The sequence below is a fragment of the Platichthys flesus genome, chromosome 17, assembly GCF_949316205.1.
Source record: "Platichthys flesus chromosome 17, fPlaFle2.1, whole genome shotgun sequence".
Taxonomy (NCBI): domain Eukaryota; kingdom Metazoa; phylum Chordata; class Actinopteri; order Pleuronectiformes; family Pleuronectidae; genus Platichthys; species Platichthys flesus.
In genome coordinates, this window is record NC_084961.1 from 4,878,639 (window position 1) to 4,888,907 (window position 10,269).

At 42.8% G+C, this 10,269-nt stretch overlaps 1 protein-coding gene across 2 annotated transcripts; it reads right to left on the bottom strand.

The window, feature by feature from the left end:
- Positions 1–3,418: 3,418 nt before the first annotated feature.
- On the bottom strand, positions 3,419–9,497 carry slc30a8 (solute carrier family 30 member 8). Of its 2 annotated transcripts, XM_062409147.1 has the most exons (10): positions 9,479–9,497; positions 9,203–9,297; positions 7,924–8,078; positions 6,770–6,916; positions 6,482–6,635; positions 5,610–5,770; positions 5,318–5,430; positions 5,108–5,213; positions 4,527–4,661; positions 3,419–4,171 (listed from the first exon to the last, which is right to left on the bottom strand). In XM_062409147.1, exons 2-10 carry the CDS (start codon positions 9,274–9,276, stop codon positions 4,026–4,028), a joined length of 1,191 nt encoding a protein of 396 aa, XP_062265131.1. In that variant the 5' UTR covers positions 9,277–9,297; positions 9,479–9,497; the 3' UTR covers positions 3,419–4,025. The 2 variants fall into 2 exon arrangements, with proteins under 2 accessions (XP_062265131.1, XP_062265130.1); XM_062409146.1 differs by lacking the exon at positions 9,479–9,497 and having other exon boundaries at positions 9,203–9,454.
- Between the last annotated feature and the right edge of the window lie 772 nt (positions 9,498–10,269).

The following is a 10,269-nucleotide window of genomic DNA, read 5'->3' on the forward strand; positions in this document are numbered from 1 at the left end:
GTGCTGGAAGAGAGGTGATTCAAGTTGCTGTACACAGGGACATTCAAATGACACAGAAACAAAGTTAAAAAATAAATCTGTTTGAAATCAGAAAGCACAATTTAAATACTGACATATTTGAAATATGTCAGTATCCTAGTGCACATTATCCATAAAACGTGTTACATCAATTTACAATGTATACCTCATGTATATGTATAGCTCATATTGGGATAATTCATTTATATATATATATACCCTTGCATTATATTATACCTTTATACATTTATTCTTACAACTTTGTTTTATTGTACTATATATAATAAACTGCTATTTAGTACACAACAGTTAATTTGTTTTAACCCATTTATATTTACATATATTTGTATATACGTGTGTGTATATATATATAGCACATACCATTTTAACTAATAGTAATTTTGTATACCATACCTGCCTATATACATCGTTTGATATTATATTAAATGCAACATAATAATATTTGAAATTTATGCCAGTATTACGGTAAAGCAAAGTGCACTACATAATATTCCAGGCTTTTTAGGTTTACAGCGCCACATGCTGGTCTGTTCCTCTATATCAGCTTCGAACAAACATCTGCCTGCATCAGCCTTCAGGACAATTCCTGCCACTTGATTGCTTCTCATGGGTCATAATAACTATTTTAGTAAATTCGAATTCAGCCTTTAACTGTTTTCTACTCCATGTTGAGTTAAATCCCTCAGTGCACACATCCCTCCATTACTTATACCATTCAGCACCGTGCTGGATTCTTGTGTGAGCTATCAGAGCTCAAATTAATTTAAAATCAGTCAGAAATAGAGACTGTTCAGCTGCTTGTTGAGCCTGAGCTCTGCCTCACAGCGGAATTCGAGGCATAATTGAAAAAGTTAAGGCTTCATTCCCTTCAGGCTTGAGTGGGTCTGAGTAGATTAGGATTCGGATTAGAATGCCTATCACTTAAATTACATTATTCATTTGAATTTTGTGTTACGAGCTGGATTTCACTTGACTTTTATCTCAAACACGTGTTGTGTAATAACGACCTGGAGTCATTTCTGTTCACTTATTCTCCCTTTCTTAAAAAGAAAAACCCCTTTCCTTATCTGCACCATGCAACACTGATATGGAAAACACTGTCTCCAGTTCACTCCACTGCCCACAACTTCTTAATTGCAGAGAGAGTGCTGTTAACTTGCCAGGTTGAATGAGTGTTACTCTTACAATCCCCATCTGCTGCACCGGCAGACCAACTGAGGCATGCCATTTAGAAATGAGTTTCTCCATAATCATCCAGCATAGTGTGTTTTAATTTGGACAAGGGAGCAGTGGTGGCGAGCGGGTGGAGGCAGGTGGAGAGATGTGTTCCCTGCTCTTCTGCTGAATTATTCACTACCTCCACCAAGAAGGTTGTGTTTTCATCTGCGTTTATTTGTCCTGTTTGTTAGCTGGATGAAATGGATGAGATTTGGTGAAAGGAGGTGGTGTGAGTCGGGGAAAGACTCCATTCCTGCATGGATTTGAATCATCATTTTCATCAAGATTCATGGATCTTATTTTTTATCACCAGGCATGTTCAGGAGACTGATGTGTATGAGTGTGTGTGATTTGGTGCAGATCAAAATAAAAGTCTGGATATAGTGAATTATAAAATGTGGGTTCACGAGGGACTGTTGGGCCTTGGCAAATGCATTTTGAAATATTTATTTAATATTTTCCTTGTATCCATGGAAAAGCTTTGGAAATACAAATGCAGGTGTGTGAATGTGTTTGTGATAATTTTTTGTGTGTGTGTGTGATTTTTGTGCTTATCACGGGGAAAGGGCTGCCTCCTCAGCTGTCCAGAGGCCCTCACCTACTTGAGAGCTCATCTGTCATCACTGATCACAGAAAATAAAGAAACAACAGAACTTATTGATCGCATCAAGGACAGCTGATGGAAAACGCATTGATTTGAAACACCTTTTTTTTCTTCATGTTAATGTCATCGAACCCTTATTGAGACATAACATTCTAGGAGACGCCAAAGAGCCTCATTCTTCACATGACGGTGCAGAAACAAATCTCATCACTGTCACTTCCTGCCGTCGCACAGTCACAGAAGCAACTGGAAAGCATCAGAAATGAAAATTCAAATGAAATATTGAAGGCTGAGTATCTCATTGCTCTCGTGTGTCTCGTGCAGCAAACTGTAACTGAGGCTTCTGACATGACAAACATCAGGCAGCGTAGATTACCTTGACAGTGACAGCAGGGTCATGGCTGCAGGGGCTTGAACCTTGAACATGGGGAAAGTGTGTGTGTGAGGGGGGGGGGGGGACTGAAATGGAGATGGACAGAACATCCCTCGTGAGGAAATGCAAACCATGTAAAAATTAACAGCTGAGGGGGTAGCAGGGCTAAAACGGATTATCGAGACACCTAGTGAATTACGCATGCTTTAATTAAATATGCACTGATCTGGTCCCTGCAGGGCTAAGTTCAGATCGAGGGAGTGAGAGGGGGGGTGTTAGTACAGTCCGAGAAGGCAGCAGCACGTAGAGTCTATTCAACCACTTGCAGCCAAAATCACATCAGGAAGTCTCCACACCAGAGAACTAGATTAGTGCATAACTGAAGGTGTGAGTCCACCAATCAGCAGCTGCCATTATTAGATCATCGCTGAAGAAACACAAGAACTCACATTATATGTTTCATTTCATACTTCAGTATATACGCGCTCCTGCAGTTTGAATGAAGCATCATGTCGTACCAACACAAGTCAACGGCTCCTTTCAGGGTCGACATACAGAAACATGGTTCAAACCCACACAACTACAAATATTTTATTCTTTGTGTTGATCCCATTGTCATCGTAGACACCAAATATGATGCACAAGACATCTGGAGTATTTTTGTTTGAAAAACCACATGAAGTCCTGGGTTTGAATATTCTGCTCACTTAAATTTCATTTCACCAGAAGGACTGGATCCAGCAAATACAGATACTACACTAAATGTGATATTGTGTCAGACTATATAACATTTGCAAAAATACCCAAAATAAATAATTGTAAAATCTGATATTATAAAGAGCCTGGCAGTACGAGAGGCACCAGCCAGCTAGGTGCCAGTGGTTGTTTACGATGCCCTCCTCCGTGTTGCTGTAGCTCAGGTCACCTGTGGCCGTCACTGCAGGAAACGACCGAGCAGGAGAAGGTCGAACCCGAACGAGCCGTAAACACTTCAGTGTCAGGAGCATGTCAGTGGCCCTGGTACCCACACACCGGCTCAGGGTCAAAGACATGGGGGGGGGGGGCTGTTGAAGGGATCAACACGTCTCTGAGGACAACTGAGGATCCATATATATGCTTGTTGCTTGGCAACAGAGGAGGTGGAGGGGGTTGGGGGGCAGCAAAGGGTTAAACGAATACAGTGCTTTGTCATGAAGGATTTTATGAAACTGTAAATTAGACAATATTCATAAAACAATATTTAATTGGATAATACATTTCAGCTAATACCTTAACGTCTGTACAAAAGCAGTGTGTGTTTGTGTTGATGCTCGACTTTGTCAGGTTGCTGGTGTAATAGTCCAATGCGTGGAAATACTCAATGGTCTTTATTTACATGTATCAGACAGCGGGCCAGTGGGTGAGCGCTCAAACAACAAGACTTTAGCACCGTCCTGCAAGTGTCACATGAAGTCAAAAAAAGGTAAAATTAGAAGCATTTGTAGTCTAGAAGTATAAATATTAGTAGAGAAGTCATTAAACATGTAAATGATTCAGAAAAGACAAACACTTTAGTTTTATAATACAGACTGGTTTCTATGTTAACACAAATACACTTAAAAAGGAAACTAAAATAATGTCAACACAAAGGCCCACACAAGTGACTTTGGCTTTAGTGTCAGTAGAAACATGTGACCTCAGGGTCCAATGAGCAGTGCAGAAGAACGTAACACTGTGATCACTGCAGGGAAGTCGTAGCCTGGCTGTTCTCTGCTGTGTGCGGACTGTGACCGGGCAAGGTTCCTGTGGCTGTTACATCTTGGGGTCCTCACACAGGGTACACCCGGGCTTCAGGTCGGCCTGCCTCTCCATTTGAATCGTGACAGAGTGGAAGTTGTAGGAGGAGAAACACGCCTGGGTCATTTCCCTCAGGACAGTCTGAGCATCCACTGACTCGTCTGCGGAGAAGAGACAAAAGGAAACCACGACAAACTGTTGTTAGATCAGCTCATGTGTGTAGGTTATAATCCTTTTAGAATTCATTCGTAGTGTTAAAAGCATTTAATAGATGATTATTGAATCATAAAGCAGCTGCAAGCGTATCTGTCAACGATTATAACTGCTCCTATGAAAACGTAGTTAATATTTTTACAGCTGTGTTTTACTATGTTGTCTTTCATTATCTGTTCGCAGAGCCTCCACAGTCCGCTACTGGTAAGGGTCCACATACAGGAATCCACAGGAGGAGTCGACAGGTACATCCCAGTGTGTTCTACGTAAGATTTAAAATAAAAAGGTGCAGGACTTTCTCACCTATGGCTACGTGGGCCGTCAGCACAGCCTGGTTCATGGTGAGGGCCCAGATGCGGAGGTTGTGCACGGCTGTGACCCCCTTCACCTCCAGCAGGCCAGCCCGCACCTCGCTGTACCTCACCCCCGCTGGAGTGCCTGAGTCACGCATGGACAAGACACAGAGACAAATAGTGGAGTAAGTATAAGACTGAGAGGGAGTATTTATGGATGCTGAGAGTAGAAGACTGACATCTCCTCCTTTAAGTGCAAATATGCTGATGTTAGGTGGATTACAATGATTCCATCCACCCATTTTTAATTTGCACATAAAATCATTACGACTGGAGACACAAATTTTGGCAAAATAGCGTTGCAAACATTTTCCTTACATTGGAAAAATATGTAAATAGAAAGAAATACACGTATACAAAACATACAGTATGTGAATTCAAAACATCAGAAAGGAAAGCCAAAAAGAAAACAATACAAAACTTGGAAATATCCCCCTATCCAGGCCACGCACCCTGGTAAGATTTATTGAGAAGAAGTTGAAGTAGTGAAAACTACCGATAGAGTTTGTTAGGGGTGAGCCGATCACTCACCTTCCATCAGGACGATGAGGATGTCTCTCATGATGGTGAAGGTCGTGCATAAGACGAATATGGAGAACAGGAAGGTGCAGATGGGGTCAGCGATCTTATATTCCGGCTAAAAATAATAATATAAGTGTTACACAATATCACAACACACTAATCAAGACCAGATGACAAAAAAACAAACCACACCCGATTCTCCAGACATTATCACGTTACCTTGAAGAAGATAATGATGGCGCTGACGAGCACGCTGACGCTCTGGAGGAGATCTCCCACCACGTGGACGAAGGCCGCTCGCACACTGGCGTTGGCCTGCTGAGCCCTCCGTCCTGTAAGGGAACATAACAGGGCAGTAAAGCCAATTATACAACGGATTAAAAGTCATTATATATTCCATTATAGTGTAATTATTGGGGATTGTGATGAACCCATAGTGGAGAGTAGTGTGCATAGGGGACTGAATCATAAGTGAGGGTTCAAAGTAACGACTCCAGGTCTAGAAACCCACCATGTCCGGCTCCTTTCTGCTCCACGTCTGCGTGGTCCTCGTGACTGTGGTTTGAGATCTGATCGTGTCCTTTTCCTTTCTTGTCACTGTGGCTGTGGCCGTGGGAGCCGAGCCCGCCGTGACTGTGGCCGTGGCCCGACTGGTGCAGGGTGAGGGCCATGCTGTCGAGACAGGAAGCAGAGTAGGTGTTAGCACTGCCTCACATCGAGATGGTTCCTGGTTCGAATCCACGTTTTCAGCCGTGTGTGGTCTTCATAAGCACAAACAGAAATGAGACTGGTCCGGTCTACATGACAGGTTTTCCAATCCTGCCTTTATTGCCGCAACAGAGCTGCAGTTGGACATGATAAGAAATTATAACGGCCCTTGGTTTTTTAAACATCTCTAGCGTTACCGTGTGGTTGAGTTGAAGCGTGACTCATCGGACATCTCACTAGTTGCTTGCACCATTACCTCTTTGACAGATTATCACTGACATGCAATTAATCCTAGGATATGTTGGGAAGGGGAAGGATCCAACCACTGAGGTCTTAATCTCTCTGGGATGAAAGGACGCATTTGAAAAATCAAACAATCAGTCTTCAAATGCCGCCGAGGACCAAGCATGCAGCCCCTTTATTGAAACGCAGCTAACATATCGGCCCTGTGATTCCCTGGCGACCTGTCCAGGGTGATCCCTGCCTCTCACACAATGGATGAACTTCTCCATCTTGAAGAGCCGATGAATCAGATGTTCATCATCATCTCAAACGATGACCGTCGGTAATGCTCTGCTCTCCGTGGCTGACTTTAACTGAATCCTTAATGCTCAGAGAGCCGCCGTGCGCCGATTAAAGCTGCACTAATGAGAACTGAGTGTGTGTTTGACTCACATTATATTGGCCAGCACCGCACAACCAGAGGTAGCGAGCATGATGGTGCCGTCGATGGTGTAGTCGTCGCTGATGAGGCGCTCCACGGCCAGGTAGACCAACACTCCTGTGACCAGCCAGATGGTGAAAACCGACAGCAGAGCGCCGAGGATCTCTGACCGGGTGGAGAGGAGGAGAGAGGGAGAGACGGATAAATCAGGAGGAAACATGATGGTTTGAAAAGTCATTTGTGGTGCAGCTCTATAATCCTGACAGCAGCCCTGGCCCTGATGGACGAGTAGATGTTACCTGCACGGTGCCAGCCGAAGCTGAGCTTGTGTGTGGCCGGTCTGGAGGAGAGCCAGAGGGACAAGAGGCTGATGATGAAGCTGGTGAAGTCGACCAGCAGGTGAGCGGCGTCCGTCATCACCGCCAGGCTGCCTGCAAAATACCCACCTGCACAGAGACACACACAGAGACACACACAGAGAGATAGTGTTGTTTCAGTGTCCCATCACTTTCTCTACAGCTCAATTTGCACTTGTGTGAGGAGCGAGGGGGAGAAAAAACATATTTGGGGAAAAGGAAGAATATGTGATTGAGTGAGAGGAGAGAAAACACTAAAAGGAAGTGGAGGGTGAAGGAAAGAGGAAGGAGAGGAAGTGAAAGGACGAAACAAAAGCCGTTTTCAGAAAGTGTTTTGAAATTGGACGTTTAGATGCTTTCACAACAACAGGAAAATGTTGTACAGGTTATAGGGGTGGCGTCTGGGTAGAGCAGCAGGAGGCGGGACGAGACAGGAAATCCCACGAGTCTGCCCTCATCACCAAAAGCTATAGAATCTCTTTGTCCTTCCAAGTGTCTTTTACAAGTATAGCTCCTCTGTTTCATTCTGAGATATGTGTTCTTCCACTTTTGCAAACGGTCAAAACGCCATATTCTCACAGGGCCTCACTCTGATATTTTCCAGACAGGAAAAGCTCCAGAAAATGTTGCGTTCTCACATACACCCCTCTCTGAAAAATCTCAAGATTTGGAAAAGGCAGCAGAGGGAGGATAAGTAAGAAAGGCGGTAGAGGCGGTGGTCTAGTGGCAGAAACTTGGACTATGGGCAGAGAAGGTCTCTGGTTCGTCTCTGGTTTGACTCCACGGAGAGACAACAAAAGACGAACTTGGATTGATCTGTCCAAAAATCCAAGAGTCTCCCTACCCTGTCTAGTGCCCCTGAGCAAGGCACCTTACTGCCCCAACATCTGCTCCCCGAGCGCCGTACATGGTCGCTCACTGCTCTGGTTAAATGTCCCTACCTGCATCAGTGTGCCTCTGCATGTCTGTGCATGTGTTTGGGATGAATAAATGGATCTTAATCTTAAAAAAAAAAAAAATAAAATGATAAAATGTTCTGGTATGAAAACATGACTCAAGAAACCAGAGAGAGAGAGATGAAGGATTTAAAGACTCACCGAGGATTTCGCCGATCATGAAGATCAGGCAGATGACGGACACCACGTAGAGACGCTTCCTGGCCACTTTCTTCTCTCGCTCACGATCCTCCTGAGCGTGGCTGTTATCGTGGCAATGTTTGACACCATCGATACCATCTCTCTGATTGGCCGCGCTGCATGGACGTTAAAAATCTGAATTAAGTCAGTGAAGTGAGAGACAAAAGTTTCTTTATCGTGTCTTCTTTAAGTGACGAATTAAGAAATTTCTCGGGGCTTCCAGGAAAAATTGTGATCAGTTGTCATTTGACTTTTCAGTAATTTCTTTCGTGTTTTCGATTAACTCAACTGATAAACTTAGACTTTTTTATAATAATCTATGCACAACTTTGTATAGCTTCAGTTTTTCATCTTTAAATCTGTATTTATATTTGGCTTCAATACTCTGCCTCAGTTGCTTGTGTGTTTAAATCACCTTAAACTTGAATTATCTGTCTTGTCAATATCCCCATTAGCACATACTTCTTCACAGTAACAGCTTTGTAGTAGTTTTGAACTTTGATCTCACTCCAGAGAACTAATTCTGTATTTATTTTGACCTTTTGTTATTCTAATGCTCTTGTGTTTAACTGTTTTGTGAAAAACTGGATGCCTACATTTCCCTTGTGATCAACAAAGTATATATCTATCTATAGATAAATAAATATTAGTTAAAAAATAGAGAAACTAAAAGAAAAAGAGGGGAAAGTTTTCTTATTGTGCGTGGAAGTTTTTCCATGCACTTTTAAAGCATCTCTTAGTCTTGATATCTTTAAATCCACATATTTCTCCTGTGAAATGAAGGCTACTGTTTGCCATCTTGCATTTAAGGAAGTGAATTTTTAAATTTTGGTTATTTCTTCACTCCTTGTGCACACCTCCCTTTGTGTTTGACCGTGACGAATACCGAGCTGCACAAGCACCAGTTGAATGAGCTGGATGAGGGTAGTGCGCGTGCGCAGTGCTGCTGCCGGCAGACCCCAGATCAGTCCCGTGTGTAACATCACAAACACAGGGAACGTGGGCAAAGACTCATTCGAGGAAACCATTTCTTCACACTGGATTAAACAAGTTTTAACCAAAACCTTTAGCCTGCATTTGATTTAAGGTCTTTATTTTTAACTCACAGATAAAGTTAACACAAATAAAAGCTATACAATAAGTTTTCCTCATGATAAGTGTAAGGTTCACATTTTCTTCTGTAATAGTTTGACTTGTTGTTTGTTGTTTTTCCCAAAAAAGTAAGAAATAAAAGTTTTACCTGTGCGCGCTTGTGTAAGTGTGGCTCACATCTGTCACCAGGGGAACTCTCTCCGGATCCTTGTTTCTGGACATGACTCTAAACTAAAGGAAATCCTCCAAAAAAAAAAAACAAATCTAAAACAAAAGATAAAAAGAATGAAACTTAAAAATGAATTTAGAGTGAATGAACCCTAAGTTGTGTGAGTGTGTGTGTGTCCTCTGTGCTGCTGCTTGAAGGGAGTGCTGCAGCAGCCTGGGCGCAAACAGCTGAACGAGATGCAGCCTTGTGACTCACTTTGTTTGGCACCGTGCGCAAACGCTGCGCCCCGGAAAGCACTGAGGAGGAAGATGATGGTGATGAAGATGATGATGAGGAAGATGATGATGATGATGGAGGAGGAAGAAGGTGATCAGATCCAGGGTCAGAGATGTGGTGGTGAAAAGTTTGAAAAGATACATTTTCATCAACTTCCTTCCTAACTTGAACCTTTGAGTAATTAGCTGATCAAGAGACGATATCGGTCCCGATACAAAGACCCGCCCCTCTCCTGTGTCCAGCTGGCACTAAGTGATTATGCAATCAAACCCCCGAGGATCACATGCTCTCAGGTTTCGGATCCATCCAGAGCTTCTGGGTCAAATCTCATTCAACAAAAATGCATTGTTTCATGTGATCAACCAAAGTCTCTATTCATTAATCCAAACGCTTTGATCAGGAATGTCTTTTGGCCAAGGATGTGAGTAGATTTTGCATTTCAGCCTGAATGATGAAAAACAAATCCTTACACCATTGATGTAATCATAAGAATTTGGGCTTTGGGGAAATCCGCTGAGAGAATGAATGGTTCCAAAACTGGTGGATAATCTCTGCAGCTCTGAAATGTGATGCTCTAACAAGTCCTTCCACCGTGTACCAAAAGGTGGCGCTAATACCACGTGTCTCCAGTTCCACTCATCACTATTAAACAGTGACAGGAGAGAATAAGTAACTTCTTTTAAATCAAAGTTTACAATCATCGTACCGCATTCCACGATATAATCCAAGTCTGGAGAGTGAATGAGTACAAAATAATCTTAAAAAGCATT

What these genes read in the sequence shown, in the direction of transcription:
- slc30a8 (XM_062409147.1), bottom strand. Translation starts at nt 9,276, where the DNA reads ATGTCCAGAAACAAGGATCCGGAGAGAGTTCCCCTGGTGACAGATGTG. An exon ending in GCGGTGCTGGCCAATATAAT is followed by an intron (nt 5,771 to 6,481) that starts GTGAGTCAAACA and finishes CTGTCTCGACAG; the next exon opens with CATGGCCCTCACCCTGCACC. An exon ending in GACGGCCCACGTAGCCATAG is followed by an intron (nt 4,172 to 4,526) that starts GTGAGAAAGTCC and finishes TCTTCTCCGCAG; the next exon opens with ACGAGTCAGTGGATGCTCAG.